At 41.5% G+C, this 26,896-nt stretch overlaps 2 protein-coding genes across 10 annotated transcripts in view; one reads left to right on the plus strand and one right to left on the minus strand.

Moving 5' to 3' along the window:
- LOC113934343 (protein NipSnap homolog 3A-like) overlaps positions 1–2,049 on the minus strand; it is a 42,074-nt gene extending 40,025 nt beyond the window's left edge. For 6 of the 9 annotated variants that reach the window (XR_004819517.1, XR_004819518.1, XR_004819516.1 and 3 more), the window contains exon 1: positions 1,769–2,048. Coding sequence is in view for 4 of the 9 variants with exons in the window: in XM_035723571.1 (XP_035579464.1) it covers positions 1,769–1,828 (60 nt within the window). In the remaining 5 variants the exon portion in view is untranslated. Of the gene's footprint in view, positions 1–1,768 lie in introns of all 9 variants that reach the window. The other 3 variants (XM_035723572.1, XM_027615141.2, XM_027615140.2) reach the window with 3 other exon arrangements.
- Positions 1,685–25,116, plus strand: LOC113934344 (phospholipid-transporting ATPase ABCA1-like). The gene is made up of 4 exons (XM_035723472.1): positions 1,685–1,864; positions 17,793–17,917; positions 23,601–23,790; positions 25,030–25,116. Exons 1-4 carry the CDS (start codon positions 1,685–1,687, stop codon positions 25,072–25,074), a joined length of 540 nt encoding a protein of 179 aa, XP_035579365.1. The 3' UTR covers positions 25,075–25,116.
- Positions 25,117–26,896: the final 1,780 nt, after the last annotated feature.

Here is a 26,896-nt window from a genome sequence, read left to right on the forward strand (position 1 = left end):
AGCTTATTATTTATTCTTTTTAGTTTCATGAAGCTTATTAATCAGAACTATCAAAAGCTTTGGTACAAAGCTATGGACAAATTTTGGCCTTATTTGACTACCTGGTACATCAAGTGAAACCAGTAGACTTCTTTATCTGACATAATTTCGGTTAAAACACGTAATTGTCTATGAGTTTCATCTGTGTTTAATACCATAATTATAATTATATATTTGAATTCATTCCATTCATGTCCCGAATTAAGTTCCTACTGCCCAAGTGTCTAAGCTTACTTGAAAAGCAAGTATTCCCTCCAGAAACTATTGCAGATACTTCTATTTTTGCTGGACATGCTTTTTGTGTCATTTTAACCAAATTTTAATAAGAGAATGTTATCCAAATAAACTGCCTAGTATTATAGTTTAAAAAGTATTATAAATAAAATGTATCAGAAAACGGGACAGTGTGGTACTTATAACAATTGCTTTTAAGTCGTTTTTCAGGGAATTTGTATTTGGAAACAAATACGTGGTCAAAGGCACGTATTTTTATTATCTTTCAAAGAATAAACAGTAAGAGGGAAAAGCCCACAGAAAGGATAACAGCAGTGAGATAAGTGAGTGTGCTTAGGGAGAGGTGATTTTTGTTAAGGGCAGAAACTACAACTATTCTGGGGTAGGATTCACGAGTGTTCTAGGCTCCCTTATCTCCAAATACGGGCTCATTTTGCACAAAGTGAAAATATTTCAAAACGCTTTCAATTCACTTCCAATTCACTTGTGAGCACAACTGGCTGATATTTAAAAATCAAAGTTCAGAGTAGAGTTGTAATGAATAACTCTTGGCCCTGCCCCAGTAGAGTGAGAATCAGAAAAGATTAGACTGGATTGCTAATCTTGGGTTAATGGGTCATCGCTGGTTCCTCAGTCTTCAGCAGAGTCAGTCTGTAGAGTAGGTTCATCCCCTTCCGCTTGTACCCTTCGAGAAAAGTACAAGCCTCAATATCAAAGGAAAAAATCTGCAGATTCACAGATTAGGCCAAGTCCCCACAGTTAAGGCTGAATCACAAAAATCTATTGTGTGTTTTTCTCATCTAAGGTTAAGTGAGGTTACCATCCTGTTTGCTACGAGGTTCCTGGCCCTGCCTGGCTCGGCCACCGCCCGCACGAGGCAGTCGGCCGCTGGGCAGGATGCTCCACCACTGGCACCCTGGCCCTCCTCTTCAAGGTTCTCTGCAAAACGCTCCGAAGTTGTGTACATATCGTTTAAACGCGGGGAGGCCTGTTCTTTCGCCAGCGGCCGGTTGACCTATTTCTCCTCTACCTTCTGTCTGGAGGGGGCGGTGGCTTGTCAAAGGACAAATCAAAAGGAAAAGCTCGACCAGCAAACACCTGGCACGTGCCCAACCTGGCGAACGCAGCCGGGCTGGAAAGCAAATACGGGGCAGCGGGACCTTCAGGAGTGTGCTCTGGGCCGCCTGGCACCTTAGGCCACAAAAGTCCTGTTCACGGCTGCTGGCGAGCTGGCCGGGAGGCGACACTGGCCAGCGCACCCTCCCCGACTGGCTACACGCTTCCATCCACGCATCCCAGAAGGCCCCAGCTCGGGGGTCCGGGACGCTCACTGGAACTAGAATCTCGGCGCGCGAACAGGATGGGCGCATGCCCGGCACTCACAAGTCTGGGCGAGCGAGCCGAGTAGCGCATGCGCGGGACCACTAGCTCCTCGCTGACCCCCTTCCTCCTCCCAAACCACGGAACGGTTTGGGCGCGTCTCCGCGGCGGGTACCTGAGGCGCAAGCTTCCGCGCAGCCAGAGCCCTAGTCAGGCCGCTTCGGAGGACGAGCATGGCGGGGCTTCGAGCGCTGGGAAGGCCAGCCAGCCGGTACTCTTTCTTAGATTCCTCCTGTTAGGGCTTACCCGCCTGGAAAAGAGCAGCGACTGGACTACGGGCGGACGCAGGCTGGGGCGGGACTCCGCGGCGTGAGCTCCGCCTCTGGTGCCGGGAGGCGTGGCGGCACCGCCCCGACTGCTCGCGTCCTCCGGGGCCCCGCGCCCGGCGCGTTTGGGCGGCACGTGCGCTTTGGTCCTCCGTTTGTTTCCTCAGACGTGCTTACCCAACGTCAGAGGGGACGTTAGGATTGGCAGAAGGCGGGGATCGTTCCTGTGCCACCTTTCTGAGCCCATCACCTCGTCTCCATGCGCAGTCGCGCCAACAGTTCTTAAGAGTTCGTGTGCAGAATGCGAGTGTGTTTGTCTTTGCGAAGGGAGTATGATGCGTGCACGCGTAATGCTGTGCATTTAAAATCGTGGAGGTTTTTGCCCTGGTTAATCGTTAGTCGGGGTGATTTACATAAAGACCAGGAGCCTTCACTTTTCCTCATGAAGTGCATCCTCTTTCCCTAATCGCTACCCCAGCATGACCTCTTAAGGCTTCTAATAATGATTGAAATTGTATTTTTCAGGAGCTTATTGGAATGGGGGCATCGAACTAAGTATTAAAAAGTCAAATAGTTTTGTAAGCCTTAAAAAAGCATACCAGCAGACCTCGGATCTTGTTCTCCGTATCCCTGATTATTGGTCCCCAGAATAACTATTTTCAACATTTTCCACTTGTTTCTTCTAATGCTTTTTCTCTTTCTCTAAATTACAGGCCTTTCCTGGTGTGTCTTAGTATTTTCAGTTATAGATAGTATCTGTTGCTTGGAAAATGAGGATTTAGGTCTCTTACATACCACTCCCTCAAAATAACCTTCCCTTCCCCATCTGAATATGGGTACATTAAAAATTGTCGCATTATTAATTTACAGTATATTAATGTTTACATTTTTATTACTAATTACAGAGAACACAGTTACACAATGCATAATCAGACTCACAGTTACACAATAGTTACATTATTGCACACATTGAAATAATACTGCTTATACTATCAAGAATAGGGAAATATTACAGGGATATCACCAGTGGTTGTATTGGTTGTGCCTTCTTCAAAGACTTCAATTATCTGTCCAGGGGGAGGCTTTTTAACATTATAATTCCAGAGGGGGTGATTAAGTTTTTCTGGGTGATGGGCATCATTTTTAACGATGTGCCTGGACTGAATCTGTGGGAAGTAGTGGAGGGAGATAGCAGAGACTATTAGCTATTTCCCATTATCCATTCTCCCTGCTGCCCTCTTTTTAAAAAAATTAGTAAGAGAATCCTTGCAGCTAGGTGCAGCTGTGTGACTAAGTCCTGGCCAGTGTAATGTGTTAGTGCATTTATAACCTACTATAAGTGAGTCTAAAGCAGTGTAGGAGGAGCAGTTCTCTCCTTTGTTTCTTATTTCTTCATGCTGGAATATGGGTGTAATGGCTTGACTTCTTGAATTATGAGGTAGAGGCCACATGCTGGAGATGGGACAACAGTAGAGAAGACGCCTAGGTTCTGACACCATGGAACAGCAAGCTAAGAGTCCTGGACCGCCCATCTCTGGAGTTCTTTTATATGAGAAATTGTCTTCTAGTTTAAGCCACTGCTAAGTGGGTTACACCTGTAATCTTAATCAGTAGGAGTGTGACTACTTTTTTCTCTCCCTCTTTCCTTTGTTTCTCTTGTTTTCCTCATACCTATCATTTATTAATCACCAAACTCTTTGCCAAAAGAATATACCTTTCAGTATGTTAGCGAGCCCTCTTGCTCAACTGTAGACCCCAACAGTTAAAACCAGAAATAGGCAAGACTGCTTAACTCATGCTGTTAACTAAAAATTGTGCTTATTTCTTAGTGTACTTTCTTGAAGCATGATGAAGTTCTTTTTTAAGGACCCAGAACATCCCAAACACCACATCGGAAAAGCCCTGATAGCAACGTGATGCCCAGAAGACCACACCCACAGGTCCTCTTTCTGCCGGTGATCATGGGCTGAACACATACCAACCTTCACCCATGATCACAGGCTGTCTGCCTGCTCTCTTGCAAGTATCCCCCCCTCAACCTCTCCTTATAAAATTGTTAAGTGTCCATGTTGGAGGCAGAGAGGTCGGTTGTTAAGTCTTGAGCTTACCACCTCCCCTGGCTGCCAGTACCCACAATAAATTTCTCCCTTCTCTTTTTGAAACCCTTATCTCTTGAGTTACTGGCTTCTCAGATAAACTCTTGTGATGAGTTTATCTGACTGGTCTCCAACAGTGTTGGCAAACCCAGCCAGGAGCTATGCTTTCAATTTGTCCAGTCCCCTCCGAATTCTCTGGGATGGAATGATTGGCCATGGCAGTGTACCAGGGCTTACCCATTTGTTTACTGAGTTAGCAGCTGTGATGGATCTTTCAGTAACAAATATGATTAAACCCATTAATCAGCTTTTCAGTTTCATCTTTTAGAGTTATCTTTGGAGAGTTCTTTGTTCTCTTGCTCCAGTGTGGACTAGTTCTCTAAGATGGCATGGTAGTAATTCTGGGATCTCCTCTGCTTTGTGTTGGACTTCCTATTGTCCGGATTTTGTTTCTTTTTCTTTTAACTTCTAATTTTAGGACAGGGTACATGGGAATTAAACTTCTGAGATTTGTATCTATAAAACATGCTTTATTCTACCAACCCTCTTGATTCATATTTTGGGAGGGTGTAAAATTCTACATTGGAAATAACTTTTCCTCATATTTTTAAAGGCAGTGCTCCATTGTATAATACCTTCTAGTAAGAAAGTCAAGCCATTTTGATTCCTAATTCTTTGTATGTGACTTGCTTGTTTCTGTCAGTCTCTTGGAACCTTTTATGTTTTTCTCTTTGTTCCTGGGTGTTCTGAAATTTCACAGTAATGTGCTGTGGAGTCGATATCTTTTTTCATACAGTGTTCCTCACTCAGTATAACCTCATAATGTGGACACTCTTCAATCCTGAAAATTTTTTGTTTCTTGGATTTTTAAATTTTCTTCTCAATCTTCAGAACTTCTGTTAATCAAACACTGTACCTCCACTTGATCTTCTAATTTTATTCTTTCTACTGTTTTACATATCTGCTTTTTTGGTCTATGGTTTTGGGGATAAAGTACCATAATTTTATCTTCTAACTCATTTATTTTAAACTTATACTTTCACAGTATTTATTCCCAAAAAGCCCCTTTTTTATCCCTTCCCCAGAATATTTCTTTATCTCTCTCTCTTTTTTAAATCAGAAATAATATACTCTTTTTGTTTCATGGGTTCATAATTTCTATCTCAGAGGACATTAATTACAGGTGTTTATTTTTTAGTTATTGTTGTGGGTCTTCTTCCTGAATTGTTTCAAGTTTTATTATAATTTGATTTGTTTTCTGCCATGATACTAGTGTTTTTCCTCAAATAGTTTTGTATTTTTAATCCTTGGTTATCAACTCATATTTTTCAGTGAGACCAAAAAAATTTTTTTTGAAAGCTTTTTGCGTATAGGTGTGGCCTGTCAGATAATGGGCTTCACTGTAGGGTTTTCTGTAGGCTATCTGTTATTTCATTGAAGGGGAAAAAACTCCCATTTGTTTTTACCCATAAGTCATTTTTTTTTAAAGTTTAGTCAGTTACCCCAAGTGTGGAAACTTCCTTACTGCCAGTTTTCTGTGACTGAGGAGGGAAGAAGGGTGGATATCTCACTATTTGGTAGGTAGTCATTCACTTAATAATTTGTTCTGACCCCTTCAGCTATATCTGGTACTTCTGAATGTGGTTCACCTTTTTAAGAATATATTAAATAGGACAGGCTAAACTGCTGTAACAAATAGATACCAAATGTATAATGTCTCAGACACAACAGGATTTTATTTCTTGTTCCTTAAGAATCTAAAATGGGTTTTCCTTGTTGGCAGGCAGCTCTTCTATACATAGTGAATTAAGGATCCAGACTTCTACCTAGTGGTTTTGCCATCCATGGGCACCCCATCATCAACTTCATCTAGGCAGCAGAAAGGTAGAGAGAATTTCCAAAACGAAAATACTTAACTAACAGATCACTATCTGTGAATCACTATCTGTGATTCATTATCACTGTAAAATTCATGGCTATTACTTAGGGAAGTTATTGGTAATTGCTGCTAGGTGCCTAAGACAATCTCCTATTCACTCACAGGTTTTAATCATCCTCAAAACACTGTGAATTCAACTTTACCTCCAAGTGAGGAAGGTGAAGTTCTGAGAGAATTAAGTTTCTTAGGTTCACTGTTGCTAAGTTGCACATTCAGGATCTAAAGCCAGATTATAAAATCAGTTCATTTAAAAAGTTATCATTTTTAAAATATGTGTGGTAGAATATAGCCTCTAAAAACCATTTAAAAACATGAAATGTTTTTATATGACATTTTGTTTTGAAACAAATCCATGAACTGCCTAGAACATACACAAAGTATGTTGAAAATTATCATTGTATATCTTAAACTACTGGCAAGTAGTCCAAAACTAGATAAATCTGGAATATTAAAATAGGCTAATGTGATATAGACCAACTGGGTAGTTATTTTAGATTGGGTGTACTAAGGTTGCCTGTCTAAGGAGGTAACATGAAACATGTATCATACATACCCAAAAGTAGATGTAATGTGTCAGTATACTTTAAAGAATAATACATTGAATGCTACTACCCTGCCGCCAAGAAAGAGATAAAATATTGTCAGTAATTTAAAGGCCCAATATATGTTCCTTTCGGGTCACATTTTCCTCCCTACAACACCTTCCCCGACCTCCTTGGCTCAAACAACCATGACTCAGAATTTTGTTTTAATCATTGCATTCATTTTCTTTGAAATTCAACTATATTTACGTATAACTCTAAACAATATATTTCATTGGTTTGCCTAGTTTAGAACTTTCTATAAATAGAATCAGACTATTTTTGTCATTCTGTTAGTTGATTCTTAGCTTCTTTTCTTTTTTTTAAAGATTTTATTTATTTATTTATTTATTTGACAGAGAGAGCAAGAGAGCACAAGCAGGGGAGCAGCAGAAGGAGAGGGAGAAGCAGGCTTCCCGCTGAGCAGGGAGCCCGATGTGGGGCTTGATCCCAGGACCCTGGGATCATGACCTGAGCTGAAGGCATACGCTTAACCATCTGAGCTACCCAGGCTCCCCTGATTCTTAGCTTTGACAAAAGTTTTTAAAAATCATGTATTTTGATGCAGCCACAGTAATTAATACGTTTCTCTGCTCTATGCTGTTCCATTGTATGGATATATATTTGTCCATTTGATATTATGAGCAAAGATGTTTTGAATTTTTTAATAGATAGTTCCTGTTTCCATATTTAGAATTTCTCTAGGGCAGGGATTTTTAAACCTTTTTATGCCATAGCACCCTTTGGAAACTTTTTTTTGTTTTGTTTTAGATTTTATTTATTTGAAAGAGAGCAAGGGGGAGAGAGAGAGAGAGAGAGAGCATGAGCGGGGGAGGGGGAGAGGGAGAAGCAGGCTCCCCACTGAGCAGGGAGCCTGACATGGGGCTTGATCCCAGGACCCTGGGATCATGACCTGAGCCGAAGGCAGACACTTAACTGACTGAGCCACCCAGGCGCCCCAACCCTTTCCAAAGCATAAAATCTTGTAGACCTATGGAACTGTAGGGGCTGAGGGCAGGTTACTCCAAGATTGGCCACTTTGGGGGCACCTGGATGGCTCAGTTGTTAAGCGTCTGCCAGGATCCCAGGGTCCTGGGATCAGCTCCGCATTGGGCTCCCTGCTAGGCAGGAAGCCTGCTTCTCCCTCTCCCACTCCCTCCCCCTCTGCTTGTATTCCCTCTTTCACTGTGTTGCTCTCTGTCAAATAAATAAATAAGTCTTAAAAAAAAAAAAAAGGACTGGCCACTTTGGCATGAAGATTATTTTGAGCTGAAGGCAATCAAGACCCTGTAGGCTCAAGAGAAACTTTTGCCCTTCTCTTAAGTACATGGAAGAATCCAAACTGGGGATCTTTGCCAGCATGATGGTAATTACCAGAGATAAATTTTATCTGAGTGACCCATCTATATGGCAGGACAAACAGCTGATTACCAAACATCTGCTCTTCTTATTGCCCTGTGAATTACCTTCTTTTCCTGTGAAGTTCTAGAAGCCTACGCACTTCTCCTTAATTCAGGATGACATATATACCTCATTTTGCCTGTCTTTGGAATTTCCATATCTATTTGGATTCCCCATACATATGCTGTTAAATTTGATTTTCTCCTGTTAATCTGTCTCTTGTCAATTTGATTCTTAGTCCAGCTAGAAGAACCCCTGAAGGGGACAGGAATTCTCGCTCCCTAACACAACCCTAATGTTTTACATGCTTAGCAAATACATAGGTTTACAAAGAAAACAGATTAAGCTAGAATGATCAAAATATGAAAATAATTTTTTTTAAGTTTATTTAAGTAAACTCTACATCCAACATGGAGCTCAAACTCACTTTCCCGAGATCAAGAATCACATGCTTTTCCAACTGAGCCACCTACGTGCCCCTGAAAGAAAATTCTTGATAAAGAAGTAGACATACTTCTTTATTAGGCTACTAAGTAACAGGATTTATCATTGGATTTAGCAACTATCATAATTTAGTGATGAGCATAAAAGAAATTTTTATATATTTGTAACACCTCTGAATGGAATTTGACAATATCTATGATATTTTTTGGTCACAAAGTCACAGGTCCCATTAATAATATTGTGATTTGTTGCCTACATTCATACTTCAAGGAAACGCTTATTTTCAGTTAGAGGTTGGTGACAATTGTTAAAAAAGAAAATTCAACTGAGTAAATTTTGAAGATCTCATTGCCTTTATTAAACGATTCATGATGGGGCACCTGGATGGCTCAGTCGGTTAAGCAGCCAACTTTGGATTTTGGCTCAGATCATGATTTCAGGGTCCTGGGATGGAGCCCCCCACCTTGGGCTCCATGCTCAGTGGGGAGTCTGCTTGAAGATTCTCTCTCTTCCTCACCCTCTGCCCCTTCTTCTGCTCACACGTTCACTCTCTTTCTCAAATAAGTAAAATGTAAAAAAGATTCCTGAATTGGGCAACATCTCACTCTAATAAGTAGAGGGATGCTCTGAGGAGTTATACAAAATGGAAGGTTTTTATAGGAAGGAGGATGGGGCAAGAAAGTTATAAACAACAGAAAAGAAAGGATATTTCATGGCAAGGTCACTTTCTCTTGGTGCGGGTGGTGGAAGAGCAGGGGTTCTTATGCAGATTACCTCATCTTCCTTTGGGGGGTTGGAGGGGGCTATGTGACAGACTCAGTGGCACCTGTCAGAAAATTCTTGACTGGGCACCTGCGTGGCTCAGTCGTTAAGCGTCTGCCTTCGGCTCAGGTCATGATCCCAGGGTCCTGGGATCGAGTCCCACATCGGGCTCCCTGCTCAGTGGGAAGCTTGCTTCTCCCTCTCCCACCCCCCATGCTTGTGTTCCTGCTCTTGCTGTGTCTCTCTGTCAAATAAATAAATAAATACTTTAAAAAAAAATTCTTGACTGACCACTTAAGATTACATTTCTGGGGAAGATTGATGCTGCAATTAGATTGGGTATTAAGCCTTTGTTTACTGACTTGGGGCCTTAACTGAACTGATGCCATTTTGGTCCTGTGTTTTCGGTTTTTTTTAACACAATAAAGATGAAAATTTTTTTCCCATCTAAGTTACCAGACCCTCTGAATTCTTCCATAGACACCTTGGGGATCTGTGTACTAGAGGTTAGGAGCCACCGCATTAGAGTATATACCTAAGAATGAAATTGCTAGGTCATAAGATATGTACCATATTCATCTTTACTAAACAGTGCCAAACCATCTTATAAATTTATGCCCTTAATCACAGTGTATGGGTTTTTTCTGACCAATTTTTTATACTGTCCATTTGGTCTGATGAGTATGAAGATGCATTTTTACACCTTACATAAGAAATAGGTATCAAGTAAAGGGTGGAGGAAATTATATGACGTGTGCAAAGGCAATAATCCATTTGATGGTGTTCCTGCATGGTTTTGTCCAAAGGGCCAGCTCATGCAGATCTGCAGAAGGAAGGAGGAGAGGTCGATCCAATGCTGTCCCAACTGAGTAGGAAGGAAGGCGGTAGCTCTGCATGTAAACTTTAGATGCCTGTATTTTGGTGACATCCCTGGCTAAGTACCTTAGTGCTGTATTATAAGGCCACTAGATGGTGGTATAGACTACTTTTCCTTCACTGGTGTGTGACCTAGCATGTGCTATTTTGTTGTAATTTTTGAGTTCCTGTAATTTAGGCTATAGTTATTTAGTATGGAGTTACCTCACAGTTCCATTTTTTTTGTGTGCATGATACAGGATTATGTATTGGAAGAGAAAAATTTCAGTAAAGGCTGTTAACAGAAATTCAAGTTTGAAATTTGAAGATGTGAAGATGTAATTGGCTTTATTCAACAATTCATGAATTGGGCAGCATCTCTTTGAGTAAATAGCTACGTGGAAGAGTTGTGCAAAATGGAATAGTCTTATAGGCAGAAGGAGGGTGGGGCAAGGGAGCTATTAGCAAAAGAAAAGAAAGGATTGTTTCAGGCCTGGTCATATTTTGGGGGAAAGGAAATGCAGGGGTTTTATGCAGATTACCTTACTAGTGCTAATCAGGAAATTTCAGATTGACTGTTCAAGGTCACATTTCTGGGAGAGGTGGAAACTGCAATTAAATCTTGGTTTGCTGTTATGGGTGAAAATGACTCCATTTTGGGTCTGTTGTGAATTACTATCAATGTTTATGGGTTTCTTTATTTTTATTATTTTTAAAAGTAATTGGAAATAAAAAATAATTTCCATTTTCATTCAGTTTCTTAAAAAGTTTTCTACTCATATCGGTGAATATTTTTGTTAAGCACCTGTTGTGTGTTGAGCATTGAGTTAAATGCCATGGGAAGGAAAATAGACTGTACAGTTCTTCAGCTTGTCAACATGTCTTGATATTTCTGTATCAGCCTCCTTGTTGCTAGTCTTCTTGGAATTAGTGGTAGGAAAGATTTGTGAGCAACTCAGTATTAAATACAGTATGAATTTCTTCAAAGTTGTTTCTATTAAATTGCTTTCATTACTAAAACACATGGACATATGTGTTTCATATATATTATTATATCCCTTTTTAGATATCCTATATTAACTGGCTTTCTTTATGTTTTGATTTTAAAAGTGAATTCTAGTGGCAGTAACATTTTAAACTTCTCATTAATAAATGTAATTATTCCTTGAAATAGGCTTTACAAGTCTATTGCTTTGAGTGATCTTTGTGCCTCCCGACTGGAGTTGGAGAGAGATGTTATGGGAGAAGTATTTCTGGAACTTTTGATACTTGTTTTAGATTGTTACTAAATATGCTGGCTTTTCCCCTACATATAAATTGAGACACTTTCTAGCTTAAAACACTCGTGCACTTAGTTTGTGACATATTTTTCATGAAGCTCTTCTTTCTTTTTTTTCTTTAAATTTTTTTATTGTAATGTTAATCACCATACATCACATCATTAGTTTTTGATGTAGCCTTCCATGATTCATTGTTTGCGTATAACACCCAGTGCTCCACGCGGAACGTGCCCTCTTTAATACCCATCACCAGGCTAACACATCCCCCCACCCCCCTCCCCTCTAGAACCCTCAGTTTGTTTTTCAGAGTCCATCATCTCTCATGGTTCGTCTCCCCCTCCGATTTCCCCCACTTCATTTTTCCCCTCCTGCTACCTTCTTTTTTTTTTTCTTAACATATATTGCATTATTTGTTTCAGAGGTACAGATCTGTGATTCAACAGTCTTGCACAATTCCTAGAGCTCACCATAGCACATACCCTCCCCAATGTCTATCACCCAGCTACCCCATCCCTCCCACCCCACCCCCACTCCAGCAACCCTCAGTTTCTTTCCTGAGATTAAGAATTCCTCATATCAGTGAGGTCATATGATACATGTCTTTCTCTGATTGACGTATTTCACAGCATAACACCCTCCAGTTCCATCCACATCGTTGCAAATGGCAAGATCTCATTCCTTTTGATGGCTGCATAATATTCCATCGTGTATATATACCACCTCTTCTTTATCCATTCATCTGTCGATGGACATCTTGGCTCTTTCCACAGTTTAGCTATTGTGGATATTGCTGCTATAAACATCGGGGTGCACGTACCCCTTCGGATCCCTACATTTGTATCTTTGGGGTAAATACCCAGTAGTGCAATTGCTGGATCGTAGGGTAGCTCTATTTTCAACTTTTTGAGGAACCTCCATACTGTTTTCCAGAGTGGCTGCACCAGCTTGCATTCCCACCAACAGTGTAGGAGAGTTCCCCTTTCTCCGCATCCCCGCCAACATCTGTCGTTTCCCGACTTGTTCATTTTAGCCATTCTGACTGGTGTGAGGTGGTATCTCATTGAGGTTTTGATTTGGATTTCCCTGATGCCGAGCGATGTTGAGCACTTTTTCATGTGCCTGTTGGCCATTTGGATGTCTTCTTTGGAAAAATGTCTGTTCATGTCTTCTGCCCATTTCTTGATTGGATTATTTGTTCTTTGGGTGCTGAGTGTGATAAGTTCCTTATAGATTTTGAATACTAGCCCTTTATCTGATATGTCATTTGTAAATATCTTCTCCCATTCTGTCGGTTGTCTTTTGGTTTTGTGGACTGTTTCTTTTGCTGTGCAAAAGCTTTTTATCTTGATGAAATCCCAATAGTTCATTTTTGTCCTTGCTTCCCTTGCCTTTGGCGATGTTTCTAGGAAGAAGTTGCTGTGGCTGAGGTCGAAGAGGTTGCTGCCTGTGTTCTCCTTTAGGATTTTGATGGACTCCTGTCTCACGTTTAGGTCTTTCAACCATCTTGAGTCTATTTTTGTGTGTGGTGTAAGGAAATGGTCCAGTTTCATTCTTCTGCATTTGATTGTCCAATTTTCCCAACACCATTTGTTGAAGAGACTGTCTTTTTTCCACTGGACATTCTTTCCTGCTTTGTCAAAGATGAGTTGACCATAGAGTTGAGGGTCCATTTCTGGGCTCTCTATTCTGTTCCATTGATCTATGTGTCTGTTTTTGTGCCAGTACCATACTGTCTTGATGATGACAGCTTTGTAATAGAGCTGGAAGTCCGGAATTGTGATGCCGCCAGCTTTGCTTTTCTTTTTCAACATTCCTCTGGCTAGTCGGGTCTTTTCTGGTTCCATACAAATTTGAGGATTATTTATTCCATTTCTTTGAAAAAAGTGGATGGTATTTTGATGGGGATTGCATTGAATGTGTAGATTGCTCTAGGTATCATTGACATATTCACCATATTTGTTCTTCCAATCCATGAGCATGGAACGTTTTTACATTTCTTTTTGTCTTCCTTAATGTCTTTCATGAGTATTTTATAGTTTTCTGAGTACAGATCCTTTGCCTCTTTGGTTAGGTTTATTCCTAGGTATCTTATGGTTTTGGGTGCAATTGTAAATGGGATCGTCTCCTTAATTTCTCTCTCTTCTGTCTTGTTGTTGGTGTATAGGACTGCCACTGATCTCTGTGCATTGATTTTATGTCCTGCCACTTTACTGAATTCCTGTATGAGTTCTAGCAGTTTTGGGGTGGAGTCTTTTGGGTTTTCCACATAAAGTATCATATCATCTGCAAAGAGTGAGAGCTTGACTTCTTCTTTGCCGATTTGGATGCCTTTGATTTCTTTTTGTTGTCTGATTGCTGTGGCTAGGACTTCTAATACTCTGTTGAATAGCAGTGGTGGTAGTGGACATCCCTGCCGCGTTCCTGACCTCAGGGGGAAAGCTCTCAGCTTTTCCCCATTGAGAATGATATTCGCTGTAGGTTTTTCATAAATGGCTTTTATGATATTGAGGTATGTACCCTCTATCCTTATACTCTGAAGAGTTTTGATCAAGAAAGGATGCTGTACTTTGTCAAATGCTTTTTCTGCATCTATTGAGAGGATCATATGATTCTTGTTCTTTCTTTTGTTAATGTATTGTATCATGTTGATTGATTTGTGGATGTTGAACCAGCCTTGCAGCCCAGGGATAAATCCCACTTGGTTGTGGTGAATAATCCTTTTAATGTACTGTTGGATCCTATTGGCTAGTATTTTGGTGAGAATTTTTGCATCCATGTTCATCAAGGATATTGGTCTGTAATTCTCCTTTTCGATGGGGTCTTTGTCTGGTTTGGGGATCAAGGTAATGGGGGCCTCATAAAACAAGTTTGGAAGTTTTCCTCCCATTTCTATTTTTTGGAACAGTTTCAGGAGAATAGGAATTAATTCTTCTTTAAATGTTTGGTAGAATTCCCCTGGGAAGCCATCTGGCCCTGGGCTTTTGTTTGTTGGGAGATTTTTGATGACTGCTTCAGTTTCCTTAGTGGTTATAGGTCTGTTCAGGTTTTCTATTTCTTCCTGATTCAGTTTTGGTAGTTGATACATCTCTAGGAATGCATCCATTTCTTCCAGGTTATCTAATTTGCTGGCATAGAGTTGCTCATAATATGTTCTTATAATTGTTTGTATTTCTTTGGTGTTGGTTGTGATCTCTCCTCTTTCATTCATGATTTTTGTTGATTTGGGTCATTTCTCTTTTCTTTTTGATAAGTCTGGCCAGGGGTTTATCAATCTTGTAAATTCTTTCAAAGAACCAGCTCCTAGTTTCGTTGATCTGTTCTACTGTTCTTTTGGTTTTTATTTCATTGATTTCTGCTCTGATCTTTATTATTTCTCTTCTCCTGCTGGGTTTAGGCTTTATTTGCTGTTTTATCTCTAGCTTCTTTAGGTGTAGGGTTAGGTTGTGTATTTTAGACCTTTCTTGTTTCTTGAGAAAGGCTTGTATTGCTATATACTTTCCTCTCAGGACTGCCTTTGCTGTATCCCAAAGATTTTGAACAGTTGTGTTTTCATTTTCATTGGTTTCCATGAATTTTTTTAATTCTTCCTTAATTTCCTGGTTGACCCATTCATTCTTTAGTAGGATGCTCTTTAGCCTCCATGTATTTAAGTTCTTTCTGACTTTGCTCTTGTGAATTAGTTCAGTTTCAAAGCATTGTGGTCTGAAAATATGCAGGGAATGATCCCAGTCTTTTGGTACCGGTTGAGACCTGATTTGTGACCTAGGATGTGATCAATTCTGGAGAATGTTCCATGGGCACTAGAGAAGAATGCGTATTCCATTGCTTTGGGATGGAATGTTCTGAATATGTCTGTGACGTCCATTTGGTCCAGTGTGTCACTTAAAGTCTTTATTTCCTTGTTGATCTTTTGCTTAGATGATCTGTCCATTTCAGTCAGGGGGGTGTTAAAGTCCCCCACTATTATTGTATTATTGTCAATGTGTTTCTTTGCTTTTGTTATTAATTGCCTTATATAATTGGCTGCTCCCATGTTAGGGGCATAGATATTTATAATTGTTAGATCTTCTTGTTGGATAGACCCTTTAAGTAGGATATAGTGTCCTTCCTCATCTCTTATTACAGTCTTTGGTTTAAAATCTAATTTGTCTGATATAAGGATTGCCACCGTAGCTTTCTTTTGGTGTCCATTAGCATGGTAAATGGTTTTCCACCCCCTCACTTTAAATCTCGGGGTGTCTTTGGGTCTAAAATGAGTCTCTTGCAGACAGCATATTGATGGGTCTTGTTTTTTAATCCAACCTGATAGCCTGTGTCTTTTGATTGGGGCATTTAGCCCATTTACATTCAGGGTAACCGTTGAAAGATATGCATTTAGTGCCATTGTATTGCCTGTAAGGTGACTGTGACTGTATATTGTCTGTGTTCCTTTCTGATCTATGCTGCTTTTAGGCTCTCTCTTTGATGAAGCTCCTCTTTCAAATTACCCATTATCCAGTGTTTAATATATTTCTTTTCACTTTCACTTCCACAAGCTGTCAGATACCTACTAGCTGAGTAATTAGTTCACTTTTTAATATGTTTTAGCTTTACTTGACCATCATTGGTTTTACAGCAACTTTATAATTTTTTTCATTTATATATGAGAAATAATTTACATTTCTGATTTCTTGTGAATTCATCTTTTCATATTTTGTAGGCTATATAATTTTGTTTTCAAGATCTCACTTTATTACCATTGCCCAATTTTCTATTGTATCTTTCATCTTTATCTTACTGATTTGAAGTCTTGCTGGAAAAGCCAGAACAAGAAGAGCAAGGTGAGGTCAAAACTGCCTCAGATGCTAGGTGACCTTCAGTGTTGGCTTCTTGCAGAATCCAGACAAACAGACCTGCTCAGCAGGATGGACAGTAAAGGCTCTTACCAGGTAAAGGGCTGGAAGCTCACACAACAGCAGTTTGTGGCCCTTCTGTGGAAGAGGCTGCTGATTGCCAGACGGAGTCGGAAGGGATTCTTTGCTCAGGTGACAAGTGCTGTTCCAGGCCAGTGACTCTGGCTTCCCGGGTGGGCCGCAGGCTCCCTGACCAGTGAAGGCAGGAGAGGGTCATGGTTGTGAGGTGGATGCTGGAGTCAGACTTGCCGTATTTCAATCCCAGTCCTGCTTCCTGCCGCTCACGCATCTGCGGGCAAGTTACTTCTCTGTGCCTCTGTGTCCTCACCTTTAGAATGAAGATAATGTGCCTATGACATAGGGTTGTTATGAGGATTAAAGTGAGTAAGTGCTTAGAATGGGGCCTGGCATTAAGTCGTGCTGTGCTCTGTGTGTGTGTGTGTGTGTGTGTGTGTGTGTGTGTGTGTGTGTGAGGTTTATGGTAGAGGACAGCGTAACAAGGACAGAGTTTAGGAAAATTGGCTGGGCAAGTTCAGTTTTCATAACCTGAGATGCACTTGACATATAAACTTCTTGGAAACATGATTTTTCTCTAAAGTGGTGTTTAACTGCAAATTGACGGACAGGTAGCCAGGGAGGTCAGAAAAAAATGGGCAAACAGAGAAGACTCATTACACTGTTGCCTGCATGTCAGTGTTTGCATGCTAAGTTGCTCGGTCGGAAGGGATAAAATTATCCCGCTGTATAAAATCGAGAAGTGTAGAGAAAGTGTCTGTAGAGATTCTTCCCTGCAGACTCTGTGGGTAATGCAGAGAAGTATGAATTTGGAGCATGCAGACCTGGGTTTGAATTCTGGTTCTGCCACTTACTGGCTGTGTGACCTTGGACAGGTTACTTAGTCTCTCTGAGCTCAGTTCCCTTGTTCGTTGATTGGTGATAGAGTTGTAACGATAATGAAATGAGATAATTGTCATAGAGTATTTTCCCATAAAGAAGGATTTGGGTGATGATGCTTTTTGAGGCCATCCCATGGTGACAGCGGATGCTGTCCCCTTTCAGAGCGTGGGATCTGACTGGGTCACTTAGTCTTGGTCTGTAGATTACAAGTGAGAGTACTGAGGCCTCAGCGGGAGTGACTTCGCATGGATACGCTTGTAGAGACAGAACCAGGCTTCGGGTCTTCTGGCTCTTGGTGCAGGGCTTGTTCTCTTGGCCTTTCTCTGAGCTGAGCCGGGCTCATGGCCCATCGTGGTCTTTCTCAGGTCTTCAGTGGGAAGAGAGTAGAACCCAGGGTTCTGAGTCCCCCTGACATGTGACCACTGTTTACTCTGTAAAGTTTTGAGCTTCGTGCCTCTGCGAGGTGGCCACAGCCTCTGGCCTTGTGCTGCCAGCCTCCAGAAATGCCCCCCGGAGGGAAGAGGTTTCGGTGGCAGGATCTGCTGCTTCCCACCTGCCAGCCATGAATGCCTTGGGGGAGCTTTGTTCTGGGTCCCGTGGTGCTCACTTGCATGCTGGCTGGGCTAGGGAGGCTGGCTGGACTCTTAGGGGCTTGCCCCAGGCCCCTTTTTCTGACACTTGGCCTTGTTTTGCCACTTCCTTTCCCCCTCTGTCCCCTGGTTACAGATCGTCCTACCAGCTGTGTTTGTCTGCATTGCCCTGGTGTTCAGCTTGATCGTGCCCCTCTTTGGCAAGTACCCCAGCCTGGAACTTCAGCCCTGGATGTACAACGAACAGTACACGTTTGTCAGGTACGTGTTTGCTTTCTGTGCCCCTGGAGAGAAGAGAGCTCAGGCAGACTGAGGGTGTTGATGCTCCTGAGGACCAAGGGCAGGTGGCCTCGAGAATGACACGGTGGAGTGGATTTTACCAGCTGTTCTAAAGCCCCGACACAGACTAATATCGTATGCAAAGAACAGCAGGGAATTGAACTTGAAATGAGAATCCTCTTTTGTCATATTTGAACCTTTCTTCTCTTTATACTGGTTATTTCCAGCTACAGTTATATGTATTTTAAGAAAATAATCTGCCCTTCTAAAATCTAGGATTAAGTTATAAATGTATTTGGATATTTACAGCTATGTTAATTTTGTAGTTAAGTCAAAGGATTTATACACATTGTACCTCCAGGAAGTTAATGCTTTGTTTTTTCCACAATGCAATTCTTGCATTTTTTATCTGATAAGTTGTAAATATTAGCTAGTATTTGTCCTTTAGACAAAAATAGCCCTTACTTATAACAAACAATCCAGTACTTCAAACAAAAGGTTAAAGGAATTTCTTAATCTTGTTAGGCAGAAATTTTCTTCATTTTTGTAGGATTTGTAGATCTTTAGATGGGGGAGAACATGTCAGTGATATAAAAAACAAGGGAAGCTGGGGCACCTGGGTGGCTCTGTTGGTTTAGCGTCCAACTCGATTTCAGCTCAGGACGTGATCTCAGGGTCATGATCTCAGGGTCATGAGATCAGCTCAGGACATGATCTCAGGGTCATGAGATCAGGCTCTGGGCTCAGTGGTCTGCTTGAGATTCTCTCTCCCTCTCCTTCTGCCCCGCCTCCCTAGGCTGACGATCTCTCTCTCTCTCTCAAATAAATAAATAAATCTTCTAAAAAAGAACAAGGGAAGCTTTTTTAATAAAGTTATACTATGTATACACACACATATGTGTGCTATATATACACTGTATATACATGTAGTACATATATAGTATATACACATATAGTTTATACACATATAGTATATATGCTATATATATGTGTGTAAATATGTATGCTATAGTATATATAGCATAGTGTGTGTGTTTGTTTATGTATATATATATATGTATATAGCTCAGGTTTATTTTATTCTTTCTTTTCTAGGCTCACCTTGTATTCCTCATGGCTGTAGCAATGTGTTCATAATCTGTGCTCATTATTGTTTATAGTTTTTAGTTGTCCATGCAAATATTCAGCCAATAAAATCTCCGTGACCTTTGTAGAAAGTTGTTGTCAATGCATAATGGATAATTGTGAAAGTACTTTTGAAATACCGATCCTTACTAAGTTTGTGAAAGTCCCTTTGTTTTTTTAAAGTAGGCTCCATGCCCAGAGTGGGCCTTGAACTCATGACCCTGAGATCAAGAACTGAGCTGAGATCAAGAGTTGGATGCTTAGGGACACCTGGGTGGCTCAGTCAGTTAAGTGTCTGCCTTCGGCTCAAGTCATGATCCCAGCATCCTGGGATCGAGTCCCAGATGGGGCTCCCAGCTCAGCAGGGAGCTTGCTTCTCCCTCTGCCTGCCACTCCCCCTGCTTGTGCTCTCTCTTTCTCTGACAAATAAATAAATGAAATCTTAAAAAAAAAAAAAAAGGAGTTGGACACTTAATCAATTGAGCCACCTAGGTGCCCCTGAAAGTACTTTTGAAATACAGATCTTTAATAAGTTTCTTTACTTCACATTAAAATACATATGTAAATATATATTATGTGTGTGTGTTTATACAGATATATGTGCACACATACACACAACTTATACATATTTATACAGTCACCACTCTGGAGTGCTGTTTATCATCCTGATATCAAATATGTGGCTAGTATCTAAGGTCCTTATAGGTGAGTCTGTGTTTTATTCATTTTTGTGTTAAGAACCTAGCACTCAGGAAGTGTTTAATAAAGCGTTTATTTTGAAAAACCTTTTTACCTCCCAGTTCCTATTTTTTTAAAAGATTTTTATTTATTGGTTGAAAGACCTAAACGTGAGACAGGAGTCCATCAAAATCCTAAAGGAGAACACAGGTAGCAACCTCTTCGACCTCAGCCGCAGCAACTTCTTCCTAGAAACATCGCCAAAGGCACGGGAAGCCAGGGCAAAAATGAACTATTGGGATTTCATCAAGATAAAAAGCTTTTGCACAGCAAAAGAAACAGTCCACAAAAACAAAAGACAGCCGACAGAATGGGAGAAAATATTTGCAAATGACAGATCAGATAAAGGGCTAGTATCCAAAATCTATAAAGAACTTATCCAACTCAACACCCAAAGAACAAATAATCCAATCAAGAAATGGGCAGAAGACATGAACAGACATTTTTCCAAAGAAGACATCCAAATGGCCAACAGGCACATGAAAAAGTGCTCAACATTGCTCGGCATCAGGGAAATCCAAATCAAAACCTCAATGAGATACCACCTCACACCTGTCAGAATGGCTAAAATTAACAAGTCAGGGAACGACAGATGTTGGCGGGGATGTGGAGAAAGGGGAACCCTCCTACACTGTTGGTGGGAATGCAAGCTGGTGCAGCCACTCTGGAAAACAGTATGGAGGTTCCTCAAACAGTTGAAATTAGAGCTACCATTCGATCCAGCAATTGCATTACTGGGTATTTATCCCAAAGATCCAAATGTAGGGACCCGAAGGGGTACGTGCACCCCAATGTTTATAGCAGCAATGTCCACAATAGCCAAACTGTGGAAAGAGCCAAGATGTCCATCAACAGATGAACGTATAAAGAAGAGGTGGTATATATACACAATGGAATATTATGCAGCCATCCAAAGGAATGAGATCTTGCCATTTGCAACGACGTGGATGGAACTGGAGGGTGTTATGCTTAGTGAAATAAGTCAATCAGAGAAAGACATGTATCATATGACCTCACTGATATGAGGAATTCTTAATCTCAGGAAAAAAACTGAGTGTTACTGGAGTGGTTGGGGGTGGGAGGGATGGGGTGGCTGGGTGATAGACATTGGGGAGGGTATGTGCTACGGTGAGCGCTGTGAATTGTGCAAGACTGTCGAATCACAGATCTGTACTTCTGAAACAAACAATGCAACATATTTTAAGAAAAAAGAAAAGAAGATAACAGGAGAGGAAGAATGAAGGGGAGTAAGTCGGAGGGGGAGACGAACCATGAGAGATGATGGACTCTGAAAAACAAACTGAGGGTTCTAGAGGGGAGGAGAGTAGGGGGATGGGTTAGCCTGGTGATGGGTATTAAAGAGGGCACATTCTGCGTGGAGCACTGGGTGTTATGAACAAACAATGAATCATGGAACACTACATCAAAAACTAATGATGTAATATATGGTGATTAACATAACAATAAAAAATAGAAAAAAAGATTTTTATTTATTTATTTGACAGAGACACAGCAGGAGAGGGAACACAAGTAGAGGGAGTCGGGGAGAGAGAAGCAGGCTTCTTGTGGAGCAGGGAGCCTGATGCAGGGCTCGATCCCAGGACCCTGGGATCATGACCCGAGCCGAAGGCAGACGCTCAACAACTGAGCCACCCAGGCCTATTTTTAATGAACTACTAAACTGGCTGCTTCTCATGTACCGACAGTGGTGACACTTCTGAGAACGTGGGCACCCAGGAACTTTTGAATGCCCTTAGCAAAGATGCTGGCTTTGGGATCCAACATATGGAAGGAAAACCAATCCTCTGAGTGCCGTTTTAGACCCTCCTTGACTGGCTTCTTGTCATTGTCACCTCTAATTTCCTAATATTGCATTTATCAGCTGCATGCCACACTTGTGACTTCCATCATTTGCCCTTTGAATCATTTTTTTTAATTTTAAAAAAGCTATTATAGTAACCTAATCAGAACATCTAGAAACGAACATTTGGAGAGTGTTCTAACATCTTGCAAACTGAATCATTATAGCTGTTTTTTTTTTTTTACTGATATAGCACATTAATATTTAATTTAATAGCACCTTATACTTACCTGTCAAATGCTTTCCATCAACTCTTATACCTAAGTTTTACAATGGGCTGCTCCATTATATGTAATTTTTGGTTTTGCTTATCAGCTTTTTCACTTTGACAACCTGAAAACATGATGTATTCACTTTTTATAATAATACAAATTTTCTTCCTTTAATGTATATATTTTTAATGATATTTGTCTTCAAAATCCTTTTTTAAGGCACTGTATAAACAAATTCAGTGAATGTCCATAAGCCTCTAAGTGTCTGGGAGGGGAGGCCAAAGGTACATCAAGGGATCACTGAGTAAAGACAATGAAGAGAGGTGAGGAGCTTATGAGAGCCCAGTGCTGGTAGAGGTAGGTTCAGTTTTCCAGGCTAGAAAGACAGAAGAAGCATGAGCCTGATTCAGATGCTACCGCTCGGATGAAGAGCACCACTGATGTGTATTGGAGGCAGTCTGAAGACGAGATCTCTGTACTGACAACTCTTACTGCAATTCAGATTTTAAGTTTTTCAAAAAGTGGTATAACTGAGGGAAATTTGACTGGGACACTTACCAGTGGCTTTTAACTTTATCTCAGCCAATCATCTTTTGGAGGTTTTAGAGTATTGAGCTTCAGGAGGGCACGGTGTCTTACTTTGACTTTTCCATCAAGTCACGGAGCTTTAGAGAGAACTAGAGAGCAGTCCACAAATCTGTTCCTTTGGTATTTTCAGCACGTACAAGAATAACATGAAGAGTGTGGCTATGCATTGTAGAATTTTGCAACTGGAAGGGATGCTGGAAATGACTTGTTTAGCATGACATTTTGTACTTTTATTTTACTGGTGGAAAGATAAGACCCACGAGGGCAAGCGTTGTGTTGTGATGGTCCGCAGTGATTCAGAGCTCAAGTCAGGCTTCAAGGCCTTGTGATGCTTGCAGACAACCTAGCTCTTCATGTACTGAGCACCCTCACCCCATGCCCTCCAAACCCCAATTCTGTACTCATTTTAAAACATAAGGTGAATCTTGCCATCCTGCACCAGATTTACAGCACATTGAGCGTAACATGCAGACTCCTTCCCGGGCCCGGGTCGTATGGCACCTGCTTCCCTCCACCACTCATCTCCCGTCACTCTCCCTCCTACCTCATCCCATTCCAGCCACACTGTCCCCCTGCTGTTCCTCAAACATGGAAAGTTCGCTTCTTCTGAGAGACTTTGTACCTACATTTTCTATTGCCTTTGCCTGTAGTGTTCTTTCTCTCCGAATCTTTTCCTGACTCCTTTCTATCATTTATGCCTTGGAAGAAGACAGTAGTCCCTCTTCCCCCAATTCAGTGTCCTCTTATTTTGCTTTATTTTTGGCTAAGTGACATTTGCTTATTGCCAAATTCCTGTACAGAAGGCAGGGACTTTGTCTTGTTCTCAGATGTGCAGAACAGTGTCTGGCACATAGTAGATGCTCAGTGAATATTCGCTGAGCGAACACGGGCAAGAGACCAAATGCCGGCAGATTGGATTGACTGGAGTTTGGTATATGAGCATTTAGGGCCTCTTTGTGTTCCTTCATCCTTACCTGTAAAGTGAGTTTGCAGCTTACAGGTCTGTGGGGAGATCAAACAAATGGTGAGGGGATGGATAGATGCATGTTTGTGGTTGTTATTGATTGGTCTGTGCTCCTGAGGCACCAGGAAAGGCCAGGGCCTCTCGGGTAATGCTGCCTTTGCTGTCCTCCCTTTGCAGAGACATGCCCTGCTCAGTGGGGGAGGAGGAGTGGACCACCGCCCCCGTTCCCCAGACCATCACGGACCTGTTCCAAAATGGGAACTGGACGATGGAGAACCCCTCACCCACCTGCCAGTGTAGCAGTGACAAAATCAAGAAGATGCTGCCCGTGTGTCCCCTGGGGGCAGGGGGGCTGCCTCCTCCACAAGTGAGTCACTCTCCGTGTGACTGAGCAGATGGCGGTGCAGTGGGGCTGGGAGCTTCTGCTTGGGAAGAAGGAATGGCTGACCTATCCTGTCAGGGGGTTGTCTTTCAGTCTTGATCTTAATTCTTATCATAGGGAAAGGCATGTGGGTTTTGAGGGGAAGGGACTTGGTCTACAAGTTCCTATATTTTAGCTTGTTTGTCTACTTTGAAAAGTCAGCCTCGGTTACTTACTTGTTTGAGTTAAAACCAGATCACAACACTCTGGATCAGTGGGCTGTGGAAGGCACAGTCTGGCTTCTCCCACTGAGGTCATGTCACAGAATATACTGTGACAGGCCCGGCTCCATCCTTGGTTCTGCCACAGATGAGCTGGTGACCTCAGACAGGCCACTCAGTGCCTGGGCCTGTTTCCTCACCTCTGAATTAGGGAGGCTGGCCCATAAAACTTCTGCGGGTCTTAAAACTCTGACATTCTCTGAGGCTGTGAGTGTGGGGAGCAGTTCGGAGCCTTTTTTCTGAGAACAATTTCAGAAAGAGGCTTGTGATCTCTGTTGCTTTATCAGCATCTGCGTTGCAGGGTGAGGACAAGCAATTGTAAGTGGGTGTGAGAACTTAAAAGTCCTGGTTACTTCTCTTTAAAAGAACAGTGAATCTATGCATCAGTATAACTCCAATGAACCAAAGAAGTCACTGGGCATAGTCAATGATACTGCTCCTTAAAAACGTTTTGACTATAAAGAATCATGTTCCAGTGTCTATTGCTCAGTAGTTCAGAATAATTTCTTTGGGGACATCTTGGCTTGGCGTAAGTGAATGGCCGATGCTGAGGGCAGAAAGGACCAGCACTCTGTGTTTGGATGATGGCAGCACCTGGGCCCTGAGGGCAGGGTCTGGTCACAGTGTGATCCATGTTTGTGGGACATATGTCATTGTTATCCATTTTGTTTTCTGTCCCAGTTGTGGCCCAAAAGACACATGTGCTTTGTTTATTTTAAATTTACAGAGCTTCTAGTTCAGTCATGTTATTAAATAAGGTGGCTTTTAAATTGGTTTAATTCAAAGTATGAGTCTCCTATCCCAGTTACACGTTTCTCCCAAATCAGATTCCCATAGGGTTGTATGGATTCCAGGATAGTTTTTCAGTTTTCACTTTTTACATGGACCCAACAAGGACTGGGATTGAAGAAATGGTATTAAAACTACCTATTTTCCTTGTTTTTCAACCCATTTGTTCCTCTAGGCTTTGAAGGAGCAAGTAGTACTTGAGAAGAAAAGGAATCCGTGAAGTCCATTCATACCTCCTAGAAAATGAGTTGCCTTATATGGCTGCCTCAAAACTTAGCTCTGTCACTACTTCCCACTTTTCCTCCTTTGCCTTTTCCCCAAGAGCCAGTACCCACAGAACTCTGAGCAGTGCAGAGTGGGACCCCTAAAGTGGCCATGATGCTAGGAAAGAGCCATGGCTTGTCTATCCGGCCCTCTCTAGCCTACTGTGTTTGCTTTGGCTCTGCAGCTGCTTGCTTGAGACCCGTGTTCAGTCCTGAGCTACCAGGTTTAGAGGAGCATCTGAAATGAATAGCCACTCTTTCCTCAATGTGTCAGATGTCAGAGTCTGTAATCAGGGCCAGGTCCCTTCTCTTTCCCACTGGAGTTTCTGTTAGCCCCCTGGGCAGGAACCGTAAGAGTCAAAAGTTTGCCAGAATCCATTAGAGGTGGCTGTGATATAACTTTCCAAAGTCTAACTTTGAATTTCCTTTGAAGAGGAAATATCTAAATGAAACATGTACATACTCATGTGGTATCTGCTGCTGAGTGGTATTGTGTTCCACACTATGTTTTATGTCAGGCTGTTATTTAGATACGGTGGCTTTTCCCTGGGTACCAGTAATTCTCAATCACTTCCTCTAAGTCAAAGGATTCCATTAAGCAAGTAAAGAAACACTTGAAGTTGGCCAAGGTACTTTATCTATCCCAAGACTTGTCAGGAAAGTGGGCCCAGAGTTGCTGGTATGTGGGAATCATTGTAGGTCAGTCAGATCACCTAGCAGCTTATTGTTTAGGACTTTTGCATATAAAGTCATCACTGGTATTTAGTGATCTTGTGCTGGCCAAGACTGAGCTACTCTCTATATTTAATATTTGAAAGTGTATATCCTGTATATGGAGCATGGCAGGTATTCGTTCTCTTATTTCCTACACAGTATCAATACAGGTCATTAGGAATTTCATACAAGACCCTTTGTGGGGCGCCTGAGTGGCTCAGTCGGTTAAGCGTCTGCCTTCGGCTCAGGTCATGATCCCAGGGTCCTGGGATCGAGCCCCACATTGGGCTCCTTGCTCAGCGGGGAGCCTGCTTCTCCCTCTGCCTCTGCCCCTCCCCCATTTGTGCTCTTTCTCTCTCAAATAAACAAAAAATCTTAAAAAAAAAAAGACCTTTTGTAATGGGCTTATAGGACCATTCTTATAACCAGAATCTTAGAATTTTTTTTTAGAATTTGTTATTAGATTGATATGCTATATACTGTTGTTTTAAATTTATCTACAGCTGTTAAGAATTTAACTTATTTGAGTAGTTTCACATTACTATTTCTGTACTTACTAAGTTTTCAAGCCACACTGTGTGTGTGAGAATTTACAACCTACTGCTCTTATAAAGTCAGGAGAAGTGGACCAAAGTGAATGCCATTAGGCCATTCTCAGACCTTTTTCAATAGTTTCATTATGGTACTGGACTTTTTTTTAAGGTTTTTTTAGTTTTGTTTTTTTTTTAGGTTTTCTTTTTTTTTTATTTACTTGAGGGAGACAGAGGGAAAGAGCACAAGCAGGGGGGAGCAGCAGAGGGAGAAGGAGAAGCAGACTCCCTGCTGAGCAGGGAGCCCGATGCGGGGCTCAATCTCAGGGCCCCAGGATCATGACCTGAGGTGAAGGCAGATGCTTAACTGACTGAGCCACCCAGGCGCCCAGTACTGGACTCTAACTCAATGAGATGTTATGCATTTGTTTTTCAGATTTTTGACTTGAAAATAATCATGTTTCAACTCTGAGTAAAAGAAATGTATTTATTTATTGAACAGATGTTTTTCCCTGGGCTATTCATCAGATATTTG

Source organism: Zalophus californianus, chromosome 13, assembly GCF_009762305.2.
Source record: "Zalophus californianus isolate mZalCal1 chromosome 13, mZalCal1.pri.v2, whole genome shotgun sequence".
Classification (NCBI taxonomy): Eukaryota; Metazoa; Chordata; class Mammalia; order Carnivora; family Otariidae; genus Zalophus; species Zalophus californianus.